Raw genomic sequence first — 12602 nt, forward strand, 5'->3', positions numbered from 1 at the left:
GCGAGTGAGCAGGGCAAAAAGGGATTGAGGCTTAGGTGGGACACTTGCTGTGGGGTCCAGAGCCCCAATGCACCCGTGAGGCTAGGTGGGTCACACCACGGTAAGGCTGCCACGTGCTGCAGCCAAGTCCTATCTCCCTGCCTAGGGTGGCTGTCTAGATGGATGCTGAAGATCCTGGTGCCTCTTCTAGAAGATCAGAAGTGTTTTACGTAACCCCAAGCCACTGGTCTCCTCTTCCCCTGAGCATCCGCAAGCATCTACGGCTGCACGTGAAATCGACAATCGATTCTCTAGGTCGGAAAACCGGGCCCTGATCTCCGCTGGGAGCTACTGGAATAGAAATATGGATGAATTCAAAACACAGTGCATGTGGCCTGGGCGTCAAAGGGGCCGAGCGGCTGATGCCTTGGCGAAACTCTCACTGCGCTCCACCGGAGTCGCCGTGCATCCCTTGAGCATGGGAGATCCAGTGCTACCAGGACTAGGGATGCTCATGCTTCTAAGTGGATCTCCCAGCTGGGGTCAGGAGGGATCATGTAGCATGGCACAATAAGGGGTATCATTAGGGCAGAGGTGGGCAAAGGGTCCTATGCGGGCTCAAGAAAGCCCAATTTTTTGCTCAAGAAAGCCCAATGGCTAAAATGGCCATCGGAGCTTTCTTGCGCAAAAGCGCGTCTATACTGGGCACGGATGCTTTTGCACAAAAGCATCCGTGCCAATCTAGACGCTCTTTTGCGGAAATATTTTTAACAGAAAATCTTTTCCGTTAAAAGTATTTCCACAAAATCTTGCCAGTCTCAATGCAGCAATGGAGATTAGGTGCATCAATGGCTACTAGCCAGGAGGAGTAGGAATGGTGTCCCTAGCCTTGGTTTGGAAATGGATGACAGACGGATCACGTGAGGATTCCCTGTTGTGATCCCTCCCTCTCGGAAATTAACACTCAAGTGTCTTCCTCTCCCTATGTAACCTCTTGGCCGTCTTAGCTGCTAAGCAGGGGAGGGCGGGTGCCCTGTCTCCCGCTAGGGCCCTGATCCTGCAGTCGGATCCACGCAGGCCCCGCCCGGCAGAACTCATTGATTGCCGTGGGGTTTCCCACAGGCCCTCGAGGGCAGGATCAAGGCCTGTGATTGCGCTGCACCTTGGGGCACTACTGACTAATAATCCTTGGGGCTTTTGCATGGGATGCATCAGAGCAGCTGGTTCTCCTCTCCGGCTGGGCTCTTCCCCCTCTTCCCGGCCTCCAGCCGAGCAGAGCTGGGGTATGACATGTGCTTCTTGGCCATTACTCTTATCTTCTCTGTGCCCACCACATGCTGTGTCTGGCTGGGTGTGGCCAGTTTATCATTCTGCCGGGAGCTCAGCCCAGCGTAGAGGCAGGCGCTGTTCCAGTGCTGTCCTGAGCCAGAGTAAACACAGTGCAAAGCCAAGAGGTCCAGATAAACAGTGACCTTGACATGCCAGCCTCGCCCCTGGGCAGGCCACAATCTCCGTCTGTTCTGGGAGCACACCAGCCCTGCAGCTTCTCCGCATGGGGTGTGGAGAATCCCACTTCTTTTGTAGCCTGGGCAGGGATGTTATAGTGTGCCCAGAGAGACTCCTGGCTCCCGTGGAAGGGAAGACGGTGCAGCCTAGCAGCTAGGGCACTGGGATGTGCTGGGCCTCAGTTTCTCAGCTACCCCGTCTGTGAAATGGGGATAATTCTGAGGTCGTTTAGCAGCGAACCAGAGGATGTGCCTATCTAGAGGGCCCTTCCTTGCTTGTGTTCCCTCGGCAACAGATCCTGAGCCACTCAGGCGGGTGAGGGGCCAGGAACTCTATGAATGCCACTCCGCCCCAGTCCTTTCACGGCCTTCATTGCAAGGCACAAGGAAAACAAACCTACAACGGCCACGGTGCCTTCTCCAGGCCACTGCTTGGCCACGTGGCTGTGCAGCACCCCCGGGGGAAGGGGTGCTGACTGTCTCAACAAGGGTATGCAGGGAGGTGTAGCTAGGGTTACCAGGTAGACCCCCCCCCAAAAAAAAAACTGGACACACTTGATCGTGGGCGGGGGGGTAAGGGACTGGCCGGGAGGGGGGCGGGGCTGGCCCGGAGGAAGGGGACGGAGCTGGCAGGGGTGGGGTCGGGGACTGCAGGGCTGGCCGGGAGGAAGGGGGGCCGGGAAGCAGAGTTGGAGGGGGGGTGCAGCCACTGGCCGCAGCTGGAGTCCAACAGGCTGCGCCCCCGGCAGGCACTCCTTCTAGTTGCTAGTAGAAGCCAGGCTAGTCCTGGCCCCCTGCCCCCAGCCTGCCCTGCCTGGCTTTTGCACGCGACCACAGGGCTCCCAGTGCCAATCACAGCGCTGCCTCCCAGTCGCTCCCCCGCCAGGCTTCCGTCCGGCGCCCAGCCGGGAAATTCCGAAAATACTGGACATTGCACATTGCACATGTCCGGTATTTTCTGAATTTTTCTACCGGACAGAGGGTGCAAATACCAGATTGGCCGGTAGAAAACCGGACACCTGGCAACCCTAGCCCCGGGCCGGGCTGTGACAGGTCCCCCGTGGCCAGCCCAGCGAGCGTTTGGCTCTTCGGCTCAAGAGGACTCCCTGACCGGAGAGATGGAGCCTCACCCAAGTCCTGCAGGGAGCAGGGGCCCTGTGAGAAGGGCCTAGAGGCGGCGTTGCTGAGAAGTGAAGCAAGAGGCAGACACGCAGTGGCCTTCCCCCGAGGAGGGACGGGATCGGGGAGGCCCAGACACAGGCAAGCCTTGGGTGCTTTCTGAAGTGAAGAAGCCGGTGACCACACCAACCGGTTTGCTCAACCCGGCCCGGGTGCTACGTCATCCGATGAGAATTGAGCCAGCTGCCACGGTGGGGTCGGGAAGGAATTCCCCCGCAGCTGGCTGGCAGAGACTCCGAGGGGGGTCACTTGCGGGATTAAGCTCTGGCGAGGGGTCAAGTCTGCCCCTAGCCATCTCTAGACGTCGATTTAAGGCCGTCCGTAGGTTGCGGGTCTCTTGCGGGAGTGGGGGGGGGGTCTATGAGAGATGTTAACCCTTCCCGCTGCCCTGGGCTACCAGGATATGGGGGGAGGGGACGATACACTGCCCCTGGGGTCCTGCGCACACAGGTCTGGCCTAGCAGCATGGGGCCGTGGTGGCTTGAATCTGTCCTGCCCCCTCCCTCTGCTGGTCCGTTCCAGGGGCCCATGCGGCTCCTGCTGTGCTTCACATCAGGAAAGGCCTAAGTTACAGCAGCGCCTCCCCAGCCTGGCCCCTCCCATCCCCTCTGCCCCCGCCTTGTGAGAGCCAGTGCCTGTGTTAGGAGAATTCGCCCCCCCCCCCACCAGATCTCTGCCTGTTCCAGTCCCAGCTGGGGAGGGTGGATCCTTCCAGGCCTGCTCCACGGGAAGATCGGGTTTACACTGCTGGGGTGCCCGGGTGTGTCTGATGGGGACTTAGCGCACAATTGGGTGGATACAGCAGCAAGTCCAGGTGTGCAGGGATCTGAGCCGCCCCCCCCCCCCCCTCCCGCCTGGGTCTGGGTGAGCTGCTTTGAGCCATGTCTGCAGGACAGCCTCCCTGCCCCAGGAAACCGCAGAGCGAGGGCTGATCCCGACCAGGCGATCAGTGGAAGGGCAGCTGGCTGAGACTGCGAGTCAGCTGCGGCACCCTTGGGCTTAGCCAGTCGATGGGAGCCGCTCGGCCTGCTTCTTGGGCCTCTTGCTGTGCAATTGACCATGGTGGCAATTCCTCGTAGGCATTTGGAGAAGCAGCATTTGCTCTGTGAATGGGCCGCTTCTAGTTAGTTAATTACTGGAGGCGTTTTCCTAGAACGCAACTTCTTTTTTCCTTATCGGCTTCTCTATTACTCCCAGCCGACTGATTGTTTTCCCCCTCTGTTCCCTATTTGGCTGTTGTGCTCGGGTCATGGTACCCACCAGCAATTCATTCGGCCTCTTTACCGACACAGCACAAAGCTCCTTTCTCTCCCCCGCTCGGGTCAGCATCTGAAAGGACAATCGCTCCGTTGATTTTCTGCTGGCCGGGGCTCACGTGTGGCCCAGCTGACTTGGCATGCAATAGCTCAGAGCAAGTTGACGGGAATTTGGAAGGCGGCTGGATGGGGGGGCCTCAGAGAACAACCCAGCACCTCTCATGCAGCAGGATCCCAGGATGCTTTACAAACTGCATAGCTCTGAAATGCAGCCACCTCTGGGGGGTGGAGCACGGTAGCCACGGCAGGCCAGGAAACGCTCACAGCAGGGCTGGGCAAGATGCGGCCCAGGAGCTGGATGTGGCCCAGGGGCCGGATCTGGCCCACCTAACACTTTGAGCTAGCCAACGCTTTGAGCATCTAGCTGCTTCTATTTATATCCGGCTGCCTGTACCATCCAATTTCCTGGTGGTGGCTCAGGCAGCAGGATCCTGTTGAAATGGCTCCCGGCTCCCGGTCACGGCCTGAGCTGCGAGCCTTTTAAATAGCCCCAGCAACCTGCGGCTGCCAGGCAACACAGTAGTGGCGGAGCCGGGAACCCTGTGTTTTTAATTCAGAGCCTCCAGCCCTGGACAATTCTGGGGGAAGGCTAGTCCCCAGCCCCGCCCCTTCAGCCCCAGCCTCCGCCCCTTCCAGGGGATGGAGCCGGACCATGACCATGTACCAAAATTCAGTAAGCAGGCTCCCCCTGCAAAAAATTAAGCCTCCTCCCCGCCCAAATGGAAGGGAGAATGCAGCTTATCAAGTCACCAGGATATCAGAGTAGCCCCCCCTTTCTGCCCCCAAGAGGGCAAGCCTTAGGCTTTACATCTAGTGTGTGTTGGCCTCTGATCACCTCCCAATCTTTACTGTAGGTATGCCCCTGTGAGGTCAGGACAGAACTATGCGCCCTGTTGTGCAGAGGGGCAAACTGAGGCACAGCACGGCAAATGCCCAAAGCCTTAAATGGACAGAGGCTGCTAATTTGCACCAAAGTCAATGCCCGAAGCCACCCAGAGTAACACTTCCAACACGCCCGGGTGCAGCAGGGTTAGTACCAACGTCTCCCGTCGAAGCCCCTGCCTGGTTCAGCTCTGCTTAGCAGCTGAGTTCCAACAACTCAGAATTATTAAGAAAGGGATAGAAAATAAGACCCAGAATATCTTACTGCCCCTGTATAAAACTATGGTACGTCCACATCTTGAATACTGTGTACAGATGTGGTCTCCTCACCTCAAAAAGATATTTTGGCCTTGGAAAGGGTTCAGAAAAGGGCAACTAAAATGATTAGGGGTTTGGAACGGGTCCCATATCAGGAGAGATTAAAGCGACTGGGACTTTTCAGTTTAGAAAAGAGGAGACTGAGGGGGGATATGATAGAGGTATATAGAATCATGAGTGGTGTGGAGAGGACGGATAAAGAAAAGTTATTTATTAGTTCCCATAATAGAAGAACTAGAGGACACCAAATGAAGTTAATGGGTAGCAGGTTTAAAACTAATAAAAGGAAGTTCTTCTTCACACAGCGTGTAGTCAACCTGTGGAACTCCTTGCCAGAGGAGGCTGTGAAGGCTAGGACTATAATAGAGTTTAAAGAGAAGCTAGATAATTTCATGGAGGTTAGGTCCATAAAAGGCTATTAGCCAGGGGATAAAATGGTGTCCTTGGCCTCTGTTTGTCAGAGGCTGGAGAGGGACGGCAGGAGACAAATCGCTTGATCATTGTCTTCGGTCCACCCTCTCTGGGGCACCTGGTGTTGGCCGCTGTCGGTAGACAGGATACTGGGCTAGATGGACCTTTGGTCTGACCCAGTACGGCCGTTCTTATGTTTTTATGTAACAAAGCTGCAAGTCAAGTGCCTCTGGCCCAGTTATTTTGAGTTCTGCCGTCCACGCCGCCCTCGAACAACAAGAAAACCAAGGGCAGCTCTGGCGCCAGCAAAATGCTTGTTTTCCCTGTGGCTGCTGAAAGGGAAACAAGTTGCTGGCTTCTGTGTAGTCTGGCTGTCCGAGCACGTCCCTGGTGCGTGGCTGAGCTCAGCTAAATCAGGCACCCGAAACACCCACACTGCAAAAAGCCAAGCTGAGGTCAGCAGGCAGCTCGCAGCTCCCGAGGTCAGCTGTTACGCGGGGGGTGAAGGCGAATGTGGCATAAGAGGGAGAAGGTTCCTGCCCCCCACGGGAGCGCACGCAGACTGCTGGCAGCATGAGATGAGTTGGATCCTTTTAATGGATCCAGGCATTGGGCTGGGTCGGCCCTGCAAGAAGGGGGGTGGATTTGACATGGCCGGGGGAATGGGGATGGAAAACCCTCCATGGCTATTGCCTGGCTAGAGCCGGTTGAGGCTGCTCTCATGGGCACCACGCTGTAAGAAATCGACCCGTCTTTGCCCAGCACTCCTGGGTTCTCGTCCTGGCCCTGGGGGACCGCCTGGGGGCAGGTCCCTCCACCTGTGAGGTGAGGAGGAGGCCGTTTTACTGGGGGCCAGCCCTGCCTTAGCAGCGAGTGTGGGCCTAGCCCTCCGCACATGCCCGAGCTATCGGAGCTGCAGGAAAGGGCCCGGCCCAGGAATGACTCGGCTGCTGGGCAGCCTGCTAGCCACCAGGACACAAGACAGGGGTCGGGCCGGGCACCGGGTGGGACTGCAAAGGGCAGGTCCCGGAGGAGGTCTGGACAGAGCCCTGTCCGCAAGCAGGCAGCGAGCGCGAAGCATGGCATGCAGCAGGGCGGCCGCAGAGGGCGGTGCCGGGGCTGAGTGGGAGGCCAATGCTGGAGCCCAGGCCGGCACTAATATGATTACCAGGGAGGTGCCCACGCTGCTCGAGGCCCGAGTGTCCTTGAGCAGGCACTACTGGGAGGAAGCTCACAACACTGGGCACCGCTGGGATGAAGCTCACAACACCGGGTCCCAGCTGGGCACCGTTGGGAGGAAGTTCATAACACTGAGCCCCAGCTGGGCACCGCTGGGAGGAAGCTCACAACACCGGGTCCCAGCTGGGCACTGCTGGGAGGAAGCTCACAACACCGGATCCCAGCTAGACCCCGCTAGCGTAAGCTGCTACTGCAGGGTCCCCAGGTGCTGCTGCTGGCGAGGAGGAAGCCCCGAGAAGAGCACGGCTGCCGTCACGCTCCAGGTGCTTTCTGCGTGGGGAGCACAGCAGCCATGTGGGGCAGATGCAGCCTGTGCAGCGGCGGCAGGCAGCTGGCAGGCAGCGGCGGGCGTGTGCAGCCTGCCTTATGCCCCGCCCTGCGCCTCGACACTGTCGTCCCGAAGCGTGTGTCAGTGACTGATTCCCTCGCCCTGTGGCCGTTTTCCGCTGGGCTCTCATGGCCTGCAGGCGCTCCCCCTCCCCCGCCACCTGTGCGCCAGCGTAGAGCTGGGCAGCCAGAGGTCCCGGGAAAGGGACCGCGGATACGACGATGGATCCCTGGATAGTTTGGACGCAGTAACGGCAGGGTGCTTGGCTCTTCCTAGAGACGGCGTCTGCCCCGAGGGGAGGAAAACTGCTCCTGTCAGCTGCTCGGGGCATGGCACTGCTCAGAGGAAGTGCGCAGCGGAAAGGGGCCGCTATTCTGCAATAGAGGAAGGAGAATTGCTGAGCGCGGGCAGATCGGCTCGCCCGCAAGCCGGAGTGGGAAGCTGGCCAGCCAAGGAAGCCTGTAGCAACACAGGGCCACAAGTTGTGTGGTGCAGCCACTGTTAACCCTTTGTGTGCTGGCTGGGAATACCGCTGCTGGGGGCAGGCCAGGGGCCCTACGGCCTTCCACAAGGTGGCTGGGCGCCAGCAGGGAGAGAAGGGAGGACGCACGAAGCCGGCTGTGACAGGAGAGGGCCCTGCCCTGGGGAGAGGAAGGAACCGGGCGCCTGGCCCGGTGGGGCTCCGGAGCAGAGCCTAACGAATCCCGGAGCGGGTGATCATCACATGGCGACGTGGCAATGAGGATTCCCCGTCCTGTAACCAGCGCCGTCACACTGCGCACTCCCCGGGGAAGGGATCTCCGCCACAGTTACACTAATGACTCTTGGCGCTGTGGTGCGTCAGCAAAGAATAAATAGCCGGGACCGGGCGTGATAAGTTCACTGCACTTGGTAAACACCATTCCCCATAGCACCTCCCCTCTGCTGGTCAGTTTTCTTGTCCCCATTTTACAGAAGGAGGAACTGAGGCACGGGGTGCAGGAGTGGCTCCCCTCAGGTCACAGAACAACGGTCTGATTTCAGAGGTGGCGTCAGCTGCGGCGGGATCTCTGCTCCCCCCTGCTGGATGGCCTGCGGGTGGCCACCGACTGCGCTTAGAGCTCAGAAGGGTCACAGCCTGCCCCAGCCCACGCAACCTCTGACCTACTAGGGGAAGAGCCATGTGAACGCTGCACCACAGGACAGTGTGGGCTAGTGGTTAGAGCACGGGGGCCTGCACGTCAGAAGAGCAGGGGCCGTTCCTGCCTCTGCCACTGACTCGCTGTGGGGAAAGTCCTCTCGCCGCTCGGGCTGCTGGTGTACGTGCCTCCGCAAAGCGGGGTGACCTAGTTCCCAGGTTTGTGAGACGTGGGCGACCTGTTTCCCTGGCCCTCTGAGGTCTGATTTTGAGCCACGGACGGGGAGGAGGCTGTTCCGCAGCTCTGGCAGGCAGATTCGAGGCTCTGCCTGGGATGGCTGCGGCGTTGCAGTCCTTCAAATGACTCGGAGGCGCACTGCACTTAGCAATTAGCCATGCCCGGGCAGACCAGCAGTAACCCAGCCGCTCTGATCCTTCAGCTGCATTCCCCACCCCTCCCTTGCACCAGGCGCCAGGGCTGGCCCGGATCCTCACTGTTTCCAAGGCCGAGACACCGGCCTGATCTCCTTGTTTAGGGCCAAGCCAGAAGCGGGAGGCCTCAGCTGGCGGGGGGTGGGAGAGAGGGCGGCTGTTGGGGTGGGAGGCAGAGGGACTCGATTTCATTTGGTTCCGGATTGTGGATCAGCTGGATCCGGGGATTGGTTTGGCCTGTGCATCCGGCTGCAGGGGCCAACTCCAATCCACCCTTGGGCAGGCCAGACTGAGCCAGGCCTGTGTGATCAGTGTCGGGAGACGGGCACTGCCCGCCCTGGGTAGACAGAAGGGGAGGTGTGTCTGCATCTCTAGCTCCCAGGGGGGAAAGCTGAGGTAAGATCAGCTGAGCTGTTGGGGGTGATCTGACCTGAATCCTCCCCACACACACATGAATTGCTCCACGGGACAGTGTCTATACCACACACAGGCCCTTAGCTCATGGCTGCATTCGTGCCCTTCTGGGCTCTGGTACATTCAGGGTAGGGCAGAGAGAGGTGGGACTAGAAGCCAGGAGCCCTGTGGTCCAGATGCCCCCACCTGGCCTGGCTCTCCTTGTCCTGGGGAAGGTGATTTATTGTTCTTCTCACGGGCCATGAGCTGTTACTTGTCTTGTCATTTTCTTGGTGGCGCCCTGGGAGGAGGCGTTTTCAGGCCAGGAAATGGGAAATGCCCAGGACAGTCGTGCGAGGCTGCTCTAACCACTGGCACACACGCCCTTCCAAAGCGTGTCAGCGTCTGCAGTGTCACTAGCTAGGAGCGAGCTGGCGAGAGCTCTCCAGCCTGGTGCGGGTGGGCAGAAGGCGCCGGGCGAGAAGTAACTGCACCCCGCAGTGCCATGTGGTGCAGGGGGGCGTGCCGTGGGCATTGGTGCCTCCTGAATCGAGCATGTGACTAGCTGGCCCGTTCACCAGAGGTGGCAGCACTGAGCTGGTGTGTCTGATCTGTCCTCTCTCTCTGTACTCCTGGCAAGAGGGCAAACAGCTGATCCATGTGCACACGCCTTGTTCCTGGTGGGGAGCGGGTGCAAATCTCCCAACGGCTCAGCTGGATTCATGGCCTGCTGAGTCTCTTTGCTGTGTCTCCTAGGGGAGAAGCGCTTTCATCTGGACAAGAACGAGAGTCTGACAACTCTCTACCTCCAGAAGCCCTCCTTGCTCTTGGTGGGAGCGGAGGGAACGCTCTACTCCTTCGACTTTGAGAGAGCCAGTCGCAACACGGTAAGGAGACCCCTTGGAGCTTCATGCCTTAGGCCCCCTCCACCCCACCGGGACGTCATTCTCCCCATTGCGCCAAGGGGGAACAGAGGCACAGGACAGGCGAGCGACTTGCCCGCCTTCTCCACCAAGTCAGGGGTGAAGCAGCGAAGAGATGGCAGGTATCTCAATCCCCCCCCACCCCTACCCAGCTGTGTCCAGGGAGCCAACCAGCTGGGCCACCGCATTAGTGATGCTGATGTCACAAAGGTGACATCACAGATAACAGAGGCCAATGAGCTTTAGGCTCTGAACTGACCCGACTACTAGAGCCCTGGTTCCTTCTGCCATGCCCTGTGCCCACCTGCCTCCCTACTTCCACCTCCATGTACCCACCCCGAGTTCCCAAACATGCCCCTGAACTGGCCCAGCCTCCCAAGTCCTCCGACAGGCACTTCCACATGGGAACCATATGGAAAGTGCTGATTATTGGAGCCGACCAGACTTACAGCCCCCATCTTCCTGGCCGGCTCAGCCCGTGGGTGGCATGTGGGCTCGCAGAGCTTTGTCACAGCTATTTAGAGAGGCCGGAACTAACCTACGCGTATTCCTTTTCTCCAGAAGCTCTTTCCTGCAAAGAATTCGGATGCCTGCCAAAAACCAGTAAGTCTGGAGATCTTGCCAGGTGGATTTAGTTCTTTGAGAAATATCGGGTGTTTCCCACCTAGCTCACCTCTGCTCTGTTAGCGCTTCTTTTTCATTCCGCTGGAGGGTGCCATGGAAAAAGAACGTGGATGGGCACTTAGGGCACCGCTACACAGCAGGGCTAACCTCAGAGTAAGCTACACAACTTGAGTGCTGCCAATTGCGCTGTCTACATAACAGTTATTTCCAGATAGAGCGCTCTTCCCCCGACTCCCCTTACCCCTCGTACAAGGAGGGTTACGGGAATCGGAGTAAGAAGTCCTCCAGCTCGACATTATTTCGCCATTGTGTTCAAATAGCCACTTGTGTATCGACGCGTCTATGTTAGTTCAGAGTAACGCTGGTGGGTAGACATAGCCGGAGAGGGCGTACGCCGGGGAACGTGGAGCAGAAGAATTGAGGGTGGCGGATCTGGTGGAGAACTGGAGTCAGCAAACTGGATGAATACGGGGAACGTGTAATTAGGAGATTAAGTTGGTTCTGTGCCAGGGGCATGTCTGAGAGCCCCTGACGGAGCTTAGAGGAGAGGGGGCTTGATTCTTCTCAGGTGAAATTCTCTGGCTTGTGCTATGCCAAGAGGTTGGTCTAGAATATCAGTTACCAAACCTTGGGGGGGCGTGAAGAAATTCCAAGGGGGGCACGAAGCTGAGAAATTTTCATAACCAAAAAATTTTTTTATCAGCGTAAAAAATTATGAATTGTTTTTTTTGTGAAAGGGGGGGGTGGCTGATGGTAAAGAAGACGTGGGGCGACATGAGGGTTTCGCACAAATCAAAAAGGGGACGTGATGCCAAAAAGTTTGGGAACTGCTGGTCTAGAACAATCTCAATGGATCTTCCTGGATTTCATCTCCAGGAGGATCCTAGGATCTCTTCCAGTCTGGTGGTGCTCTCAGGGCCCCTCCGCTTGGACCCGGAGCTGCTGGGATTCACCAGAGCACCGGCCGTCGCTCATGGGTGGTTTTGCTTTTCCAGGAGGAGAAGAAGAACTACCTGACGTTCATCGGCAAGTTCGAGGACAAGCTGTTGGTATGTGGGACCAACGCCTGCAGTCCCACCTGCTGGAACGGGGTAAGCCCGGGGGTTCGGTGCCACTCCCCCACTCGGCCTGCAGGTGTGCAGGGTCCAGACCCTCGATCAAGTCCAATGCCTTCTCCACCAGCCCGGGGTTCTGTGCCCATTCCCCTGCACTAGGAGCAGAGCAAATCGCTCGGCCTGGCTGTACCTCCGTTTGCCCCGCCTGTCAAATGTGGACGGGGATCGCGCTCCCTTCCCGGGTGGAGGGGGGAGTATACTGCAGACGCTGCGCTTTATAGTCCCTCTGCTCCTACCTGGGAAGTCTGGTCCGTGGCAGCGCCCAGCAACGCCCCCCGGGCTGGAACAGCAAAGGGGAAGGGCAGGAAACACCAGCCTGGTCAACACACTTGTCTGTAAACACCCTCCCGCCACGTTCGCTTTGATGTTCAAGTTCCTGGACCGTTTGCCCCGATTCCCCGCCTGCAGCCTTAACTGACAGGAAACACCTTCCCGGAGCTTCCTGGTGCACCAGCAGTCCTAGCTCCACATGGGGCACTCCGCAGCCAGAGCACCCGCCGGGCCCACGTGCTGGGGGGCAGGTAATGTGCCCTTGCCCCAGAGGGGTCTCCGGGCAGATGTTGCTTGCTGGGAGAATACAACGAGCCCGAACCTCTCTCACCGACTCCGACGCGTAACGGTTCCCTCTTTCCTCCGCAGCTCGACTGGAACGAATCCAGCCCTGCCCGCGGGCTGGCCCCGTTTGCCCCTAACCAGAACTCCCTGGTCCTCGTCGACAGTAAGTCCCACATGTTTGTGTCTCCCCTTCGGCCCATAGTGCTGCGGGGCCAGGCCCCAGCCAGCGGGACGCTGGCGCCGGCGGAGCTGTGCCGATTGACGCCAGCTGTGTCTGCCTTGTGTC

At 58.5% G+C, this 12602-nt stretch overlaps 1 protein-coding gene across 1 annotated transcript in view; it reads left to right on the forward strand.

The window, feature by feature from the left end:
• The window catches only part of SEMA7A (semaphorin 7A (JohnMiltonHagen blood group)), a 42887-nt gene that overhangs the window by 11868 nt on the left and 18417 nt on the right, over positions 1-12602 (forward strand). Inside the window, exons 2-5 of the mRNA XM_075897449.1 lie at positions 9856-9986; positions 10584-10625; positions 11642-11737; positions 12401-12479. Of these exons, the coding sequence (XP_075753564.1) occupies positions 9856-9986; positions 10584-10625; positions 11642-11737; positions 12401-12479 (348 nt within the window). The remainder of the gene's footprint in view (positions 1-9855; positions 9987-10583; positions 10626-11641; positions 11738-12400; positions 12480-12602) is intronic.

Source organism: Pelodiscus sinensis, chromosome 14 (genome assembly GCF_049634645.1).
Source record: "Pelodiscus sinensis isolate JC-2024 chromosome 14, ASM4963464v1, whole genome shotgun sequence".
NCBI classification, from domain to species: domain Eukaryota; kingdom Metazoa; phylum Chordata; order Testudines; family Trionychidae; genus Pelodiscus; species Pelodiscus sinensis.